At 38.2% G+C, this 19051-nt stretch overlaps 1 protein-coding gene and 2 pseudogenes across 1 annotated transcript; all 3 read left to right on the forward strand.

The window, feature by feature from the left end:
• The first annotated feature begins 495 nt into the window (after positions 1–495).
• On the forward strand, positions 496–1401 carry LOC101676530 (annotated as a pseudogene).
• An 8420-nt stretch (positions 1402–9821) lies between these two features.
• LOC101676818 (olfactory receptor 8S1-like) lies at positions 9822–10733 on the forward strand. Its single transcript, XM_004781960.1, has one exon. The coding sequence runs from the start codon at positions 9822–9824 to the stop codon at positions 10731–10733; it is 912 nt and encodes a 303-aa protein (XP_004782017.1).
• Positions 10734–11297: 564 nt separating this feature from the next.
• The window catches only part of LOC101677122, a 40436-nt pseudogene continuing 32682 nt past the window's right edge, over positions 11298–19051 (forward strand).

The raw sequence follows: 19051 nt of genomic DNA on the forward strand, positions 1-19051 counted from the left end.
TGGCAAAAGAAAAAAAAAACAGGCTTAAACTTTACCCCCTCTTTGTTCACCAGGTCATCCAGAGATAATTGATTATATTTGTGCCATAACTCTGTCCTATACATTATGTTTTACAGCTTTATTCTGCTTCTTTACATGTCTCTCTGCCCCTATTAAATTTTAAGCCCTTTGAGGGCAGGAATCATGTCTCAAGCAACTTTGTATCTTCAGGATCTGGTACAGTGCCCAGCACTTGGATGCTTATTAAATATTTCCTGAATAAATGGGTATTAAAATTCAAAGAAGTAATTACAGAGGAAGTACTTTGGAATGCTGCATGCCAAGAGAATTGAAGTAGTAATGGGGGTTATCCAAAGGGAAACTTCTTGACCTCATAGTTTTTTTATTATACCTTTAAGCTGGAAGTCACATTTTTTTTTTAAATTAGAGAGACAGTCTTATTCATCTGAGAGGACAATTGCATTATGTTTCTTTCCAGGGCCAGCATCTTTAGTCATGAAAAATGTCACCATCATTACCAAGTTTGTCCTCATAAGATGGTCCAGAAATCCTCAGATCCAGACCATGTTTTTTGCAGTGTTCCTGGTGATTTACCTCTTGACCCTGATGGGAAACCTGATGATGATCCTGGTGATCAGAAATGATTCTCATCTTAAAACACCCATGTATTTCTTCCTAGGTCACCTGTCTTTTCTAGATCTTTGCCTTTCTTCAGTAACCATGCCCAAGATGTTGCAGAATTTATTAACTCAAAGAAAACCCTTATCTACATGGGGCTGTGTGACCCTGAGTTTCTTTCTCATATTCTCTGGGAGCACAGAGGCCTGCCTGTTGTCTATGGCCTGTGACCACTATGCAGTCATTTGCCACCCTCTCCTCTACAGTGTGGTTATAATACGCCTCTGTGTGTTGGAATGATAATTGTAGCATGGGCAGTGGGGTTCCTAAACTCCTTGCCAAACACTCTTTTAACCTACAGTTTACATTTCTGTGGCCCCAGTGTCATACCTCACTTTTGTTGTGATCTTCCTTCACTCTTCCCTCTGTCCTGCAGTGATCCTACTGCCAACGAAGCCCTTGCTGGGTCATGTGCTTTGTTCAGATTTGTGACACTTCCCCTGATACTCTTCTCTTATTCTAGAATCATCTCTTCCATCCTAGTCATCCATTCTTCTGGGGCTCAAGGCAAAGCCTTCTCTACCTGTTCTTCCCACCTCACTGTGGTGCTTTTGTATTATGCCACAGCCTTATTCAGATACATAACCCTCCTCTCAGGCTCCAAGTTGGAACAAGTGGTCTCTGTTCCATACAATGTGATCACATCTTTGCTGAACTCCCTCATCTACAGCCTCAAGAACCCAGAAGGTGAAAGCAGCTCTACATAAAATGTTTAAGCAATAACTGTGTCTCTCTTTATATAAAAGATTCATACTGTATTTGGTTTGAAGACAATGAAAAAATGGGTGATGAAATATATTGATAATGGCTAACCTGATCACTTCAAAAATTTTTTCATTTGATGAAATAACCTCTTGGGTCTTGGTAATAGAGATTTAAGTGTGTGATTGCTTATTTTATTGTATTTGGCAAGAAAATTTAGTGAAGACTGAGAAATAAGTATTAGGATGGAGTAGTGTAGACAGACTAGGTCCAAATCTGTTTGTTTTGTTAAAGAGTTTTAGTATTATAGAGCTCAAAGTCGTGCATGTGTGTGTGTGTATGTGTGTGTGTTTAAAGATAAGAGTGTGAAACACATTTTAAAGTGGAAACTAGTTGCTAATTAAAGATGATATTGAATGAAGCTTTTTGTCCACCTAACCCAGAGTAATCTAAAAGATTGATATGCCTAGTTGCCAGAAAGCAAAGATAGAGATTGATGAGGACCTGCCCTAGACCATTCAAAAGAAAAAAAATTGTTCAGGTTTGCTGGTGGTGACCAATGTCTGGAATGAGATCAAGATGTTTGGCAACTAGAATAGAGAGACCTTGTTGGAATTCAAACTGGTAAATGTCTATGCTGCTCAAAATGATGTTTTCACTCAACCCTGAGGATATCAAGCCAGTTAATTCATTCAGTATCTGATGGTCTCACTCAGCCAAACCCGATCTGAGTCTACTTCTCATTGTTCCTTTGACATATATTCAAGCAAATAAACTATCTTCTTGTCACAAAAGATTCATGGGGTGGATGGCTCACAACCCAAAGTGTAGGCTGACTCATATGACCTCTTTAATGAAATGTTTAATATGAAACATTGTGTTTCTGCCCTTATAAGAATCAACCAAAACTAAGGTGAGTTTTTTTTTTGGCATTTTCTTAACTTCTTACAAATCAAAATAACAAATATTGTTGGTTTGTTTCACATTTTCATTATTAACTTTTAATCTTAAATATATAATAAATTCTATAAAAATTAGGAGAAATGTATAGCAGATGAACAAGAGAAGTATTTTATAATTTTTAGAGATGTAAATATGTAAAAATCATTTTTAAGAAAAATATACTTCAAAATGAAGTATATTATGGATAATGGTTTATATCAATAATTATTGCCCCTTGCATCAGTTATTCTAAAGATTGATATAATCTGATTTTGTCAAGGAAAACAGTGTTTAGTACAGAGCTTATGTAGTCTACCAGGTACCTCATGTGGAACACGGTTCTCCTTAAGTGATCTAAATTTGAGATATGGTAGGAATAGAATGAACATGACTTAATGACTTTTTAAATAAAGAAATAGTTAGTAATAACATCATTGTGCTCCCCCACCCTGACTTTTTAAATATTCTTAAGAGAAACTTTCCAAAGTGTACATATTTGGATATAGTTTATGGGCATAACAGGAAGGGCATCCTTATCCAGTTCAAACCCTAATAAAAGATAAAGTGAAATCACATAAACTGATGTAAACATGATGCAACCATTCTCTTCCTGGCCTGCATCTTTGAGAGATGGATTCACAGACCAATCTATGCTCAATCTCCCTTCCCTTAGAAGACTGAGATAGTTATTGGCATTCATGTACATGTGTGCTTGCAATTATGTGTGCTTGCTCCTTTATTTTCAATTCTTACTGCAGACCCTTATAGATCCATAGTGGAATAAAATCCAGAGTGGACTTCTCCACTCACCTCCCATATATACTTTATATGTATGAATTGTGTTGGTGAAAGCATGGCTTACACTCAAGCTGTAATCCCTTATCTTCTCACATTTCCACTCCTATCTTTGTGCTATAAGTACTTTATGATCTTGATTTATATTACCCATATGCTTGCATAAATATTTGCATTAATTTACAGCCAAACCAACAGAATATTAGAGTGTCTGACAATGTTTATTTGCCAGGCCTGAGAACAGTTTTTAAATTATATTTTAATCTTTATCAATTTGTTGGCATAAAATGCTACTTCTTTCATATATTTGCATTTATTTTTCATCATAAATAATATTTAACATTTCTCAAACAATTGTTAAACATTGGTATTTCCTCTTTTTTATTATTAGCATACCATTTTTCTGTTTGTTACTGCATTCATAGTATTTTTTTATTTGAATGGTGTATTTAAATAAGTTCAGATTGAACTCATTATTTAAGCTAATGGCACCATAATTCATCCAAAACCTGAGAATCATCTTTTGATTCCTTTTTTCTCTTTCTCCTCAACACATAAACAGATCCCATTTGTTCTGTTTTCAAATATATCCTGAATCTGGACACATCTCATCACCTCCACCTCTACCAACCTAGCTTAAGCCATCATTTTCTCCCACCTAGATTCAGGACTGGTATTCAAAATAGTTAATAACCAGAAGGTAAGAGTACAGAACAATTAAAATGGATTCCCAACAGATAAAAATGGATTTTGGTTTTGTTGTCTGTCATGAATACTAGCTGAATATTAGCTAGTAATAAGGCAATAACTTCCTAACTAGTCTCACTGCTTCTATTACTGTCCCTTAAAGCTACAAAGAAACCAGACAGATCAACTTTTTAGAAAAATCATAAAACAGATTATATCATTCCCATTAGAGGTAAAGAAGAAAAATCTATAGCTTCCTACCACATTTAAAATTCACACTTCCTTGATCTACAAGACTTACCAAATTTGGCTTTTGTGGGCTTGGTGACCTAATTTCTCTCATTTCTCCCTCCTTTACTATACTCCAATCACACTGACCCTCTTACTGTTTCTCAAAGACTCCAGATTTCTCCCCATCCAAGAGTTTTGCACTTGCTCTTTCCTCTACTGACACATTTTTCTCTGTATATTCACACGGCTTATTCCTTCTCTTTATGTAGGTCTTCCTCAAGAGTATTCTTCTCACAGAATTATTTCCTGAATACGCTATATTAAATATTCTACCCTCCCCCATTCTACCATGCATCACCAACTAACAATATTTATGTACATTTGTATTTACATTCTGTCCTCCCCAATATAATGTAAGCACCTTGAGAGCAGAGATTTCATTTGTACTTTATGCATCTGAAACAATATCTACCACATAGGAGACAATCAAAACTACTTCATGGGATTTCCATGACTAACTGTATGGAGTAACTGATGCCAGCTTTGTCCTTCTACCCATAAATAACAAGAAAAATGAACAAAATATCCGGGAAAAAAAAAGATCCCTTACTGGAAAACAGAAAGCTTAGGACTTTGAGTCCTGAGATACAGGAAACAGATAAGGTGAGTCCTACCTTTCCCACTGGAGGCACTTTTTAAACCATGATACAAGAGAAGAAAAAAAAAAAAAAACAGACAATGGCAGTGTTGCTGAGTTTAGGAGACACAGATTGAGTTCAAGAAGAACAAAGAGTGGGATTTGTGGGGTAGAGCTAGAAAGAAGAGATACATAGATGAAGAATTCCAGAAATTTGAATATAAATCTCCATGAGCCTTTGTTTCATATCATGCTGTGCATGAATCATTAATGAAATTGAAGTAGGTGAAGTAAGCACCACTACTGCAGGAGGCTGTGAAAACAACTCTAGTAGGAGATTCCACATGACTGAGAGCTACTAAGTAATGACCATCCAGAGTCCAAGAACCACATCAAACACTTGAGAATATAAGGGCCCATAAAAAGGTCACACTTTAGAAGTAGGGTTCTCCTAGTCTGCACAAGAATTAATACTAATTCTTCCCAAACTCTTCTAAGAAGCAGAACAAGAGGGAACACTTCCTATCTGATTCTATTAGGCCAGTATTACCTTGATACCAAAACCAGACAAAGACATCACAAGAAAACTGCAGACACCTAGGGAAAATGCTTAGGTAATGTTAAACTTAATGGTGAAAGATTAAATACTTTGCCTCTAAAATAAAGAACAAGAAAAGAATGTCCATTCTTGCCACATTTATTCAACATTGTCCTGGAGGGTTTGGCTGAGACTACTATGCAAGAATAAGGAATAAAAGGAATCCAGAAAGGGAAGGAGGAAGTAAAACTATGTTCATTTCCAGATGACATAATGATGTACATAGAAAAACTTAAGGGGGGTTGTATGGGTGGCTCAGTTGGTTAAGTGTTCTACTCTTGATTGCAGTTCAGGTCATGATCTCAGGGTCCCACATCTGGTTCTATGCTCCATGCATAGTCTGCTTAAGATTGTTTGTCCCTCTCCCCCTCCCCCTGCTTGCTTGCTTTCTCTCTAAAATCATCCTAATCATCATTGCCACTATCATCATCATCATCATCATCATCATCCCTGGACCTGGAGATCATGGCCTGGGCAAAGGCAGATGCTTAACCATCTGAGACATCCAAGTGTCCCTCAGTCACTTTCCTTCAAATACTTGTACTTTTTAATCTAGCAATACTAAATTTAATATAGCCATATCAAATTTATTTTGTGAAAAGTTAGTTTATGTATTAATAAACAAATAAGTAAATTGTAATGCTATATGTAATACTTCTAAACCTGATATCCCTAAACAAAGTGAATTGATATTTACATGTTTATGCTATGTTTATGCAATGTGATTACTTGTAGTCATCCATTATCAACTGGTGCCCTACAGCTTATAAGAAAGGTATCCATCACTAATGGAAACCACTCTTCCTCCTAATCTTATCCTATTGAGGAAGAATTCCAGACTCCTTCTAAAGTAAGGCCTTAATAAAAGGTTGTTTTCTTGATGGCTCAAAAAAAAAATCACTTCTTCTCCCCAACTTTTTCTTAACTATGCACAGTCCAGAGATGACATGTTTAGTAAACTCTAGAAAATGAGGACTGAAATGTAATGTCTCTTACATCCCAGTATCAGTAGAAAAATTCATATTGGTTGTAGAAGTCACTAGCAACATGAGAGAAAAGGAAAGGTGGATACAGAATTCGGAATGTTGTGGAATGAAAAGTAAAAATGCTTGGCAGGTAATATAGTGAAGTTAGACTTTCAGTAGAAGTGGCTGTGGGAGAAGTAGAGTAGTAAGTAATGAGATGTAAAATCAGTTCACCCCCAGTGAAAAATGAGGGTCAACTGGATACTTTTAAATATGAGGCATATTTTAATATGTTTGTATTCTTAGTACAAATGAGTAATAGAAAGAAACTGATGATAGGGTGGCTCAGTTGGTTGAGCAACCAACTCTTGATTTTGGCTCAGGTCATGATCTCAGGGTCCTGGGATCGAGCCCCATGTCAGGCTCTGAGTTCAGTGTGGAGTCTGCTTGTCCCTCTCCCACTACTCCTCCCCCAGTTTGCATCCACTCCCTCTATATATATCTCAAATAAATAAATAATCTTAAAAAAGGAAAGAGAAAGAAAGAAAGAGAAAGAAACAAATGACAAAAACAGATAATTGGCATAGTTGAAGGAGAAGAACCCAGAGGCTCAGGATGAAATGGGTGTTAAAATACACATACAGGTGTTAGTCTTGGATCCAAGGCAGATACATCTACTAAAGAAAGGTCAGAGAAATACATTTGTAAATGGGAAATCAAGAAAATTAAGAGTTCCTGCCTCATAGCTCTAATTGCTCTTGCAAGGCCATGTGAGGAGAATGTGATGGAAAAAAACATTACACATCTGAAGACAATAGAGTTTGGAATATATCCAAAAGAGAAAAGGGAAAGTTAGACTTTACATGAGTATGTAGGGGTGTATGTGTGTGTCTGTGTGTGTATATGTGTGTGTCTGTGTGTGTATATGTGTGTGTATGTGTGTGTGCGTGCATGCTAGCAGGCACACTCATGCCTCTCTGTGCACCTACTCATATAGCTAAGGTTGAGAAAACCTAAACTGAATTTTATTTGTCAGATTCTGCATCATGCCTTGTGCTCCTCCTGGAAATGTTTCTGTACCCTTACATCCAAATTACAGCCAACCTTTCAAAGTCAGCACAAGATCTCAAATGACTCTGATACTGCCCCATGGGCAGTGAACAGGTTCCCTGGTGTATTTCCTCATGTTCACCTCCCAGGGTTATCTTGGCAAAGAGATAGCCAAAGAAAATCAGGCTGGAGAAATATAAGACTCCTACATACTGGTCAGGAGCTTTTCTCAGGACTCAGGTAGGTTACTACAGAAAGACTGACAGGAACTGGTGGCTTTTAGCAAGGCCCAGAAAGTCCCAGTGCAGAGAATGCCAGCCCTTTAGGTGTGTGATCCTAGAAAATATCAGGTTATAAAATTGACTTTGCCCAAGACCTAGATAAAGCACTGTCTCGTCCCACTTGCCTAACTGTGTGAAATCCCAATTTTCATAGGTTTGCATAAGTGGGAGGAATCCTGACCTCATGGTATTGAAAAAGAAGCAAAATCAAGCATAAGAGAAATATCTTGTCTAAAGTAAATAAGTAGACCAATTTATTCCCCCCTAGGTGTAGAATCTTGTGAGATGTTGATTTATGTGCACTTCTGTTCATATGGGATCTGTCTCCTCTATTCATGTTCCTGGTTCCTGACACTAAAGCAGGCCTTCTTTTGGCATGGAGGAGCTGTCAAGGGGGCATTTAGATGGAAAACAGGACGGCATTCTCCCACATGGGTGTTATATGTAAACAATGAATCTTATAGCACTATATCAAAAACTAATGATGTATGGTGACTAACATAATACAATTTTTAAAAAATGGCAGGAGTAAAGGAAACAGAAGGAGTCCTTCTCCTTCCCTCTTACCTTTCACTAGAGTTCCAAGATCTTATGGCTTTAGGGATAGCAAGAGATCATTAAGCTATATTCCTTGTCTCTAAACAAGAATAATGGGCAGAGAGGACAGACTGGTAGTTCAGTCTCTTAGAAAGTTTCAGAGGTAGATTTCTACCAATAATGCCATTGCTATGATTAAAAAGTTTTATGATTGAGAAGTTTTCTTGATCTTAATAGCAATGCCACTAGCCATTAATATTCCCAAAAAAGGGCAAGGCTCACCCACTTCTTTCTATCCCTTCTTTTAGTAGTCAGTTCCTTTCCATGAAAGCTCCTCAGAATGGTTTCTTCAGAAATTTGTCTTTAACTACTGAAAAACCTTTTTAATAAGTTCATGTCAACCACATGAGACAGATCAAATTGTTCCATTTTGAACATGTGAAAAATTGTCCTTCAGAAGGGTTAAATGACTTGCTCAAGTTCACATAGCTCTCAGGTCCAGCTTTTTAATTTTAAGCATAGTGCTATATTTAAGACACAGCTATATAGTCCTCTAAGCATATTTTAAATGACTCAAAAAATATGTTAAGAGTACTTTAAATGACTCAAAAAATATGTCATCCCTCTGCTGGCTGTGTTGTGTTGGAAAGAGCACAAGACTAAGAACAGAGTGTTCTGTTTAATTCTTGTTCTGCTGATAAATTGCAAAGCAGAGAAAGTCACCTCATCTTTGTGAGCCTTCATATCCCTACTCTGAGATGCTATGAGAACTTGACCTCCTGGGCTTGAGGACAGAGAAAGCTTTCCTGGGGCATGTCCACCCATTCCCACAAACATTTCTCCAGCTTTGCCAGTACGGACTTGAATAGGCAGGGTACCCCTGAAGGATCTTGAAATGTTTGGAAAGTCCCATACAACCCCTACTAGCATTTTCTAAGTCCCTTTCCACATCTTTATCCAAAACTCAGACTGTCTACAATAGATAGTCAGTTCTGTAGTTTTTGGCTTTGTAATCCAAACCTAAATATAAAAAGACTTGCAACTAAATGTCTGTTTTCTGGAACAGTTGCATTTGAAGCATGCTGTTTATTTGTTTTCATAAGTATACTCTCAAGGGTCAAATAATGTAATTTGATTTAGGTTCCCAGATGTTTGCTATATTCACTGACAAAATTAATGAGATCAGTTAGGAAGGGCCAAGGGGCAGAAATCTTTAACATTACTGTTAATAGTTGCCTAGAGCTGTTCTAACGAAGTACCAAACACTGGCTTAAAACAATAGAATTTTATTGTCTCACAGTTCTAGAGGCTGTTACTCTGAAATCAAGGTGTCAGTAGGACTACTTCCTCCTGAAACTTGTATGGAAGAATCCTTCCCTGCCTCTTCCTCACTTATGGTGGTGGCTGTTAATCATTGGCATTCCTTGGCTTGCAGCTGCATCACTCCAATCTGTGCTTGTTTTATCACATGACTGTCTTCCCTTTGTGTGTGTGTTTTCACATGGTGCTCTCCTCTTTCTTGGAGAGGAAGGGATACAGTTCAACCCATAGCAGTCACAACTGGAAACACTCAACTTGTTTACTTTTTATATTTTTAAGCTGAAAGGAGTATTTCTTGAAAAGTTTTAGGGTGTGGGAGTGATATTCTGATTACTAGAAACTACTCGGATTCTGTAATACAGTTGATTCCTTTCTAGGAATGGAATTTATAAACGACCATGAACAACTTCACTTTCTTCACTGAGTTCATCCTCCTTGGGCTGTCTGCTAACTACCACCTCCAGACTCTGCTCTTTGTGCTGTTCCTGGGCATTTACCTCCTGACCCTGATGGGGAATCTGGTGATGATCCTGGTGATCAGAGGGGATTCTCACCTCCACATCCCCATGTATTTTTTCCTTGGACACCTGTCCTTCCTAGATATCTGCTTCTCTTCAGTTACTATGCCCAAAATGCTACAGAACTTCCTATCTCAGAAGAAAAGCATCTCAGTGTGGGGCTGTATCACCCAGAGTTTCTTTTTTCTTCTCTCTGGGTGTGCTGAAGCCAGTCTTCTCTCTGCCATGGCCTATGACCGCTATGCTGCCATCTGCCATCCCCTGCTCTACACCATGGTCATGAACAAGCCTCTCTGCATGGTAATGGTTAGTGCAGCATGGGTAATGGGTTTTCTGAACTCACTAGTAAATAATCTTTTTGTCCACAAGTTACGTTTCTGTGGGTCCAACATTATCTCCCATTTCTGTTGTGAGCTACCCTCACTCTTCCCTCTGTCATGTACTGATCCCACTGCCAACAAATTCCTTCTGTCAGGGTCCAGTGCATTTCTGGGACTGCTGACACTTCCCCTGATCCTCTTTTCTTACTCCAAAATCATTTCTGCCATTCTGAACATCCGCTCCTCTGAGGGCCAAGCCAAAGCCTTCTCTACCTGCTCCTCCCACCTCACTGTGGTGCTCTTGTTCTATGGGACAGCTCTATTCAGGTACATCAGCCCTGCCTCAGGCTCAGTGTTGGAACGAGTGGTCTCCATTCAGTACAGTGTGATCACATCCTTGCTGAACCCCCTCATCTACAGCCTCAAGAACCAGGAGGTGAAAGCAGCTCTGCAGAGGATGCTGAGGCAGTGAATGTGCTCCTCAGATTGGGGGGGGGGGGTTCTATGTGTAGTATTCAGTCAGAGAATGGGGAAGATAGATCTTCAGAAATACCTTGAGAGGATAAAACATTTGAGGTCAGTGGTTCTCAAACTGTCATCTACAAACCAGCAGAATCAACATTATCTGTGAGCTGGCAAGAAAGGCAGATTCTTGGGCCCAATCACTAATCTACTGAATCAACAGTAGAGCTCACAACCTATGTTTCAATTAGTCAGCCAGGTGAGTGTGAGAAAAAATGTTCTAGGGCAACTAATGTTTGATAAAACTGTGTTTGGTGAAAGATACAGTTCTGACATCTCAAAATGAAGAATCTCTTAAATGAGAGAGTTGATCTGTCAGGTAGTCAAGATGAGAATATTTGACTGTGTGATATGATCACATCCTCTGCAAGACTGTAAAAGAGAAAAATAAAAACCTACATTATTTTAAGACATTGAAAAGAGGGAAAGTGCTGGACTGTCTACTGAAGGCTGACCAGCCCATTCCTCCTATTGCCATTTGGAAGCTAAAAGATTCTCAGGAAGCCAGCACGGCATGAAGCCAAGGGACAGACGTTCCAGAACAGTGGCTCCCAAGCTTCCTTCACCTTACCTGAGAGCACTTGAGGCCATCAAACAGCCAGTGTGCCTGGGTAGTGGTCACTAGTTTGTCTTCGGAAGTAAAGATAGCCTGAGGCTAATGGCAGGAGTAACAGACAGGATGAGATAGCAGTTCCTGTGCAAGCACTTTCTCTAAGAGCCTCTGCTTCCTCACCTGGTTGCCTGGGCTATGCTGTCAGGAGCCCGGGGGCTGAGTTCTTGCTTCTGTATGTTTTGTCACAAGACTACCTTTATTTTTATCTTTCACCTAAGAAATAGAGCATTCCCAGAGCCTTAGAAGCTCCATATGTAGCCCCTTCATCTCACCCTTTTTCTCTCTCCAGGTGTAACCCCTGTACTGAATTGCACAATACTCATTCCACTGCTTTTATCCCTAAATAATTTTTTTAGTTTTACCTGTTCTTGAAATTTGTATGAGTAGAATCATACTGTAAGCTTTTTTCTATGACTTGCTTCTTTCACTTAACATTATTTATTCTGTGTTTTTAGGTATGTCTTTGTAAGCAGCACAGGGCTGCATTTTGATTATTTTATTCAGTCTCTTTAATTGTTGATTAAAAGAGTTTAATCAACAATTATTACACTAATTATTCGTGTGTTCAGATCCATTTCTTTCTTTTTTTTCTTTTCAACATAACAGAATTCACTGTTTATGCACCACACCCAATGCCCCATGCAATACGTACCCTCCATAATACCCTCCACCTGGCTCCTGCACCCTCCCACCCCCCAGCCCTTCAAAACCCTCAGATTCTTTTTCAGAGTCCATAGTCTCTCATGGTTCACCTCCCCCTTGCAATTTCCCTCAACTCCCTTCTCTCCATCTCCCCATGTCCTCCATGTTATTTGTTATGCTCCACAAATAAGTGAAACCATATGATAATTGACTCTCTCTGCTTGACTTATTTCACTCAGCATAATCTCTTCCAGTCCCGTCCATGTTGCTACAAAAGTTGGGTATTCATCCTTTCTGATGGAGGCATAATACTCCATAGTGTATAAGGACCACATCTTCCTTATCTATTCGTCTGTTGAAGGGCATCTTGGTTCTTTCCACAGTTTGGTGACCATGGCCATTGCTGCTATAAACATTGGGGTATAGATGGCCCTTCTCACTACATCTGTATCTTTGGGGTAAATACCCAGGAGTGCAACTGCAGGGTCATAGGGAAGCTCTATTTTTAATTTCTTAAGCAATCTCCACACTGTTCTCCAAAGTGGCTGCACCAACTTGCATTCCCACCAACAGTGTAGGAGGGTTCCCCTTTCTCCACATCCTCTCCAACACACATTGTTTCCTGTCTTGCTAATTTTGGCCATTCTAACTGGTGTAAGGTGATATCTCAATGTGGTTTTAATTTGAATCTCCCTAATGGCTAGTGATGATGAACATTTTTTCATGTGTCTGATAGCCATTTGTATGTCTTCATTGGAGAAGTGTCTGTTCATGTCTTCTGCCCATTTTTTGACATGATTATCTGTTTTGTGTGTGTTGAGTTTGAGAAATTCTTTATAGATCGTGGATATCAACCTTTTGTCTGTACTGTCATTTGCAAATATCTTCTCCCATTCTGTGGGTTTCCTCTTTGTTTTCTTGACTGTTTCCTTGGCTGTGCAGAAGCTTTTGATCTTGATGAAGTCCCAAAAGTTCATCTTTGCTTTTGTTTCCTTTGCTGTTGGAGACATTTCTTGAAAGAAGTTGCTGTGGCTGATATTGAGGAGGTTACTGCCTATGTTCTCCTCTATATTCTGACGGATTCCTGTCTCACGTTGAGTTCTTTTATCCATTTTGAGTTTATCTTTGTGTACGGTGTAAGAGAATGGTCGAGTTTCATTTTTCTACATATAACTGTCCAGTTTTCCCAGCACCATTTATTGAAGAAACTGTCTTTTTTCCACTGTATATTTTTTCCTGCTTTGTCAAAGATTATTTGAACCATAGAGTTGAGGGTCCATATCTGGGTTCTCTACTGTGTTCCACTGGTCTATGTGTCTGTTTTTATGTTAGTACCATGCTGTCTTGATGATCACAGCTTTGTAGTAAAGCTTGAAATCAGGTAATGTGATGCCCCCAGTTTTGTTTTTCTTTTTCAACATTTCCATAGCGATTCAGGGTCTCTTCTGATTCCATACAAATTTTAGGATTATTTGCTCCAGCTCTTTGAAAAATACCCGTGGAATTTTGATCGGAATGGCATTAAAGGTATAGATTGCTCTAGGCAGTATAGACATTTTAACAATGTTTATTCTTCTGTTCAGATCCATTTCTATGTGCCCCATAGAACTGTAACTTCCTTCCTCTTATTTCTCACTAATTTTCCCTTTCCATTTTTTCCTCTGCTTATCTGGTTTTTTTTAAGATTTTACTTATTCTTTATTTACCTGAGAGAGACTGAAAAAGAGAGAGAGAGAGGAAGAGAGAGAGAGAACTTGCACGCGCACAAGCAGGGGAAGTGGCAGGCAGAGAGAAAAAGAAAAGCAGGCTTTCTGCTGAGCAAAGTGCCTGATAAGGGATTCAATCCCAGGACCCTAGGATCGTGACCTGAGCCAAAGGCAGATTTTTAACCAACTGAGTAACCCAGGCATTCTTGCTTGTCTATTTTTGATGCTATCCTAAAGTTAGTACCTTTCTAACTAAAGTTTCCATCTAATTATCTAAAGTTATTATCTTTATCCTCTTCCAAAACAATATAAAGATCATAAAATACTTTAAGAAACAACATCCCAAATTTATATGCCACTTAAATCCAGTATTTTAGTTCTTTCCTTTTCCCCCACAAATTAGACATTATCATTACTATATTATTTAATCAATCAATTTTTATTTAGATTTACCCAGGTGAGACATTGGCTCATCATGTCTTTTTTAAAAAAATAATATGGTTGTTATTTATATAGTATTTACAGTATGCTGAGGAAACTTGATTTATGGAAAGTATATTTATGAAGGTATAATTATAGACAAAATGCAAGATTATATATAGCATTATAATGATATTTCATAACTTATAGGACAAATACAGAAAATTTCAAATGTTTTGTATTTTCCCTATACATTCTATAGATCACTATACTTTACTAAATTACAGAAAACTTTGTATTACAGTGTAAAATTAGAGGTTATTTATATCAATATTGCCCTTGCATGCCAACAAAACATCTTATAATAGAATTACCAACTACAAATATTGAATTCTCTGATAAAATTTATCATGACTTTGAGGATTGTTTTATTAAACTATAGCACTTGGGATCTTTTATTAAACCATAATACTTGGAATCTTTTATAGAAGGGACTGAAAATATTTTACAAATATTGAATATCATTTTGAGTATCAGTAACAAATTACACATTAATAATTGATTCCATTGGTGTACCCACCAGCCCACTTGCTCTTGAAACCTTAATGAAATGCAGGCAAGTTTACCATGTCTTTTTGCATCTTTCATTGTGATCATTTTCTCATGTCCATATCTGATCCTTTAGAATTCTCTGTGTCAGTCTTTTTGTGATGAATTGTTTTTGTTTGCATGAAAATTACTTTATTTCTTGGAAGGTAATTTTTCTGGCCATGAAATTCTAAATTGTAGCTTAAGTTAAGTTCTATTTTTGTAGAAAGGTTATCTATTTCCTTCAGTTACCTTTGAGTTAGCCCCACTTTAAATTAAATTCTCTGCTTGAGGTGTTTCAGACCACACACACAGACAGCATGAACTCAGACTTCACACTTGTCTGAGCACCAGCTGTAGTTATGAATTTGCAGGAAATATCCCTTTCCCTCTTTACCCAACTCCAATGTCAAAAGGGCCAATTTTCTCATGGCTCCATCCCCATGGCAGATTATTTCTTATTTATGTTCACACTGATATTTTAGCCCCTTATTTCTAACAATTATATAATTCTTGCTATGTACCAGGCATTCTAAGACCTTTATGTATATTAACTAATTTAATGCTCTGAACAACTCTATGAGACAGATACTATTATTTTCATAGATACTGTTATTTTCCTCATTTTACAAACTTAGAAACTTATACACCAAGAGGAAAAGTGACTTTCCCAAAGTGAGTGGGAGAGCTGGGATTTAAACCCAGGTAGTTTAGGTACAGAGTCCATGCTCACATGCTAGGCAATGTTGCTTCTAGGATTTATTCCAATGAATGTTTGTCAAATTCACTATTGGAGTTCTCTTACTGGAATTATTTCTATTAGGATTCTCCTATTAAACTCCCTAGCCTCGCTGGTTTCTAGATTTAACTCTTACTCTCTGTATCAAGCTGGTTAGAGTACTTGTTTAACTCCTAGGATTTCTTTTTTCACTTCATTTGTGAGCTCTGAAGAGCCAAAACTGTCATCTTGATAACCCATTAAGTTTTTTAAATTTAGTATGTTAATTATTCAAGCAAAGAATACTGTGAGACAATTAATCAGTTATAATGGTCAGAAGTAGAAGTCACCTCCTTAGTCAACAGATCTTGATAACTTTCATGTCCACCAGGCCAACCCAATTTCTGATCCAAGCCTCTCCTAATTTCCAAACTTGCTATCAACATCTTGAGTATTTTATGCTTTATTAAGATATATCATTGTGTTTTCAAAAAGTTTTTTTCAATATAATGTAGAAGTTAATAACTGCATTATATTGAGACATGATGCTCATAATAATGATTTAAAAAATAAAGAATGGGGTTGCCTGGATGGCTCAGTTGGTTAAGTGGCTGCCTTTGTTTGGCTCAGGTCATGATCTCAGGGTCCTGGGATGAAGCCCTGCATCAGGCTCCCTGCTGGGTGGAATGCCTGCTTCTCCCTCTCCCACTCTCTTGCTTGTGTTTCCTCTCTCACTATTTCTCTGTCAAATAAATAAATAAATAAAATCTTCTTTGAAGAATAATGGTGGAATTTTGATCTTAATAGCATTAAAAGTATAGATTGCTCTAGGCAGTATAGACATTTTAACAATCTATACTTTTAATGCTATTACGATCAAAATTCCACCGGTATTCTTCAAAGAGCTGGAGCAAATAATCCTAAAATTTGTATGGAATTAGAAGAGACCCCGAATCGCTAAGGAAATATTGAAAAACAAAAATAAAACTGGGGGCATCACGTTACCTGATTTCAAGCTTTACTACAAAGCTGTGATCACCAAGACAGCATGGTACTGGCATAAAAACAGACACATAGACCAGTGGAACAGAGTAGAGAGCCCAGATATGGACCCTCAACTCTATGGTCAAATAATCTTCGACAAAACAGGAAAAAATATACAGTGGAAAAAAGACAGTCTCTTCAATAAATGGTGCGGGGAAAACTGGGCAGCTATATGTAGAAGAATGAAAGTCGACCATTCTCTTACACCATACACAAAGATAAACTCAAAATGGATAAAAGACCTCAATGTGAGACAGGAATCCATCAGAATCCTAGAGGAGAATATAGGCAGTAATCTCTTCGATATCAGCCACAGCAACTTCTTTCAAGATATGTCTCCAAAGGCAAAGGAAACAAAAGCAAAGATGAACTTTTGGGACTTCATCAAGATCAAAAGCTTCTGCACAGCCAAGGAAACAGTCAAGAAAACAAAGAGGAAACCCACAGAATGGGAGAAGATATTTGCAAATGACAGTACAGACAAAAGGTTGATATCAAGGATCTATAAAGAACTTCTCAAACTTAACACACACAAAACAGACAATCTTATCAAAAAATGGGCAGAAGATATGGACAGATACTTCTCCAAAGAAGACATACAAATGGCTATCAGACACATGAAAAAATGTTCATCATCACTAGCCATCAGGGATATTCTAATTAAAACCACATTGAGATATCACCTTACACCAGTTAGAATGGCCAAAATTAGCAAGACAGGAAACAACATGTGTTGGAGAGGATGTGGAGAAAGGGGATCCCTCTTCCACTGTTGGTGGGAATGCAAGTTGGTGCAGCCACTTTGGAGAACAGTGTGGAGATTTCTCAAGAAATTAAAAATAGAACTTCCGGGCGCCTGGGTGGCTCAGTGGGTTAAGCCGCTGCCTTCGGCTCAGGTCATGATCTCAGGGTCCTGGGATAGAGTCCCGCATCGGGCTCTTTGCTCAGCAGGGAGCCTGCTTCCTCCTCTCTCTCTCTCTCTGCCTGTGTCTCTGCCTACTTGTGATCTCTCTCTGTCAAATAAATAAATAAAATCTTTGAAAAAAAAAATAGAACTTCCCTATGACCCTGCCATTGCACTACTGGGTATTGACCCCAAAGATACAGATGTAGTGAAAAGAAGGGCCATCTGTACCCCAATGTTCATAGCAGCAATGGCCATGGTCGCCAAACTGTGGAAAGAACCAAGATGCCCTTCAACGGATGAATGGATAAGGAAGATGTGGTCCATATACACTATGGAGTATTGTGCCTCCATCAGAAAGGACGAATACCCAACTTTTGTAGCAACATGGACGGGACTGGAAGAGATTATGCTGAGTGAAATCAGTCAAGCAGAGAGAGTCAATTATCATATGGTTTCACTTATTTGTGGAGCATAACAAATAGTATGGAGGACATGGGGAGTTAGAGAGAAGGGGGTTGGGGTAAATTGGAAGGGGAGGTGAATCATGAGAGACTAGGGACTCTGAAAAACAATCTGAGGGGTTTGAAGTGGCGGGGGGGTGGGAGGTCGGGGTACCAGGTGGTGGGTATTATAGAGGGCACAGATTGCATGGAGCACTGGGTGTGGTGAAAAAATAATGATACTGTTATGCTGAAAATAAATAAATGGAAAAAAATCTTTTCTAAAAAATTTAAAAAGTTAAAAAAAACACAAAAATGTACTTTGGAGTAAGCTCCTGGTTTATTTTGGAAGTAGCAAACTGTCTGATTACTTCAGAGAAAAAGGGTCTTGGTAAAGAACACAACCAGCCACAGGTCTCATTTAGAATATCTGGTTTCCCTAGAACTTCATCTTTAAGAAGTTAACGTCTCAGGGGCGCCTGGGTGGCTCAGTGGGTTAAGTCGCTGCCTTCGGCTCAGGTCATGATCTCAGGGTCCTGGGATCGAGTCCCACATCGGGCTCTCTGCTGAATTAAGATACTTGGTGACCTATTAAATCTCATGAACAAAGGAAAAGCAAGAATATGATTTCATTTGATTTGGGTTAATATGAATTATTTCAAAATTATCGAACAATTAGAATTTTTGTAAGGTTTTTCAATTATAAATAATTGTAACCAACATCTTTGTGCCTAAACACTGGTCTTCATTTTCAGTTGTTTCATTAGGAAAGTAGATTCACCTGTTCAAACTGTATTAATGTGCCATCCTTACTGCTCCTGGCCATTCCAGGGCTTGAAAGATGGAGTCATAACCAAAAATATCTGTAGAAGGAGACTCACTTTCATCAGCTACTATTGGATGTTTGTTCCCTTCCTCATGACCCGCCTTTATTTGTGGGGAAACCCCAGGGGTATTTATTTGTTTTTTAATCATATCTTCTCAATTTCCATGAACTGCCAAGAGCACATGCAAGGGAAATACTGAATGGCCCTAAACAATATCACTGATGCCTGTGACTGGAAAGAATTGGGTGTGGTGTATAAACAATGAATCTTGGAAAACTGAAAAAAAAAAAAAAGAACAGATATTTTTGCAACATTTTGCAACAGTCAGGATTTGGATCTAGGAAAATGAACCCTCTATTCGCT

Source organism: Mustela putorius, unplaced genomic scaffold (assembly GCF_011764305.1).
Source record: "Mustela putorius furo isolate JIRA1106 unplaced genomic scaffold, ASM1176430v1.1 tig00537227_pilon_pilon_pilon, whole genome shotgun sequence".
NCBI lineage: Eukaryota > Metazoa > Chordata > Mammalia > Carnivora > Mustelidae > Mustela > Mustela putorius.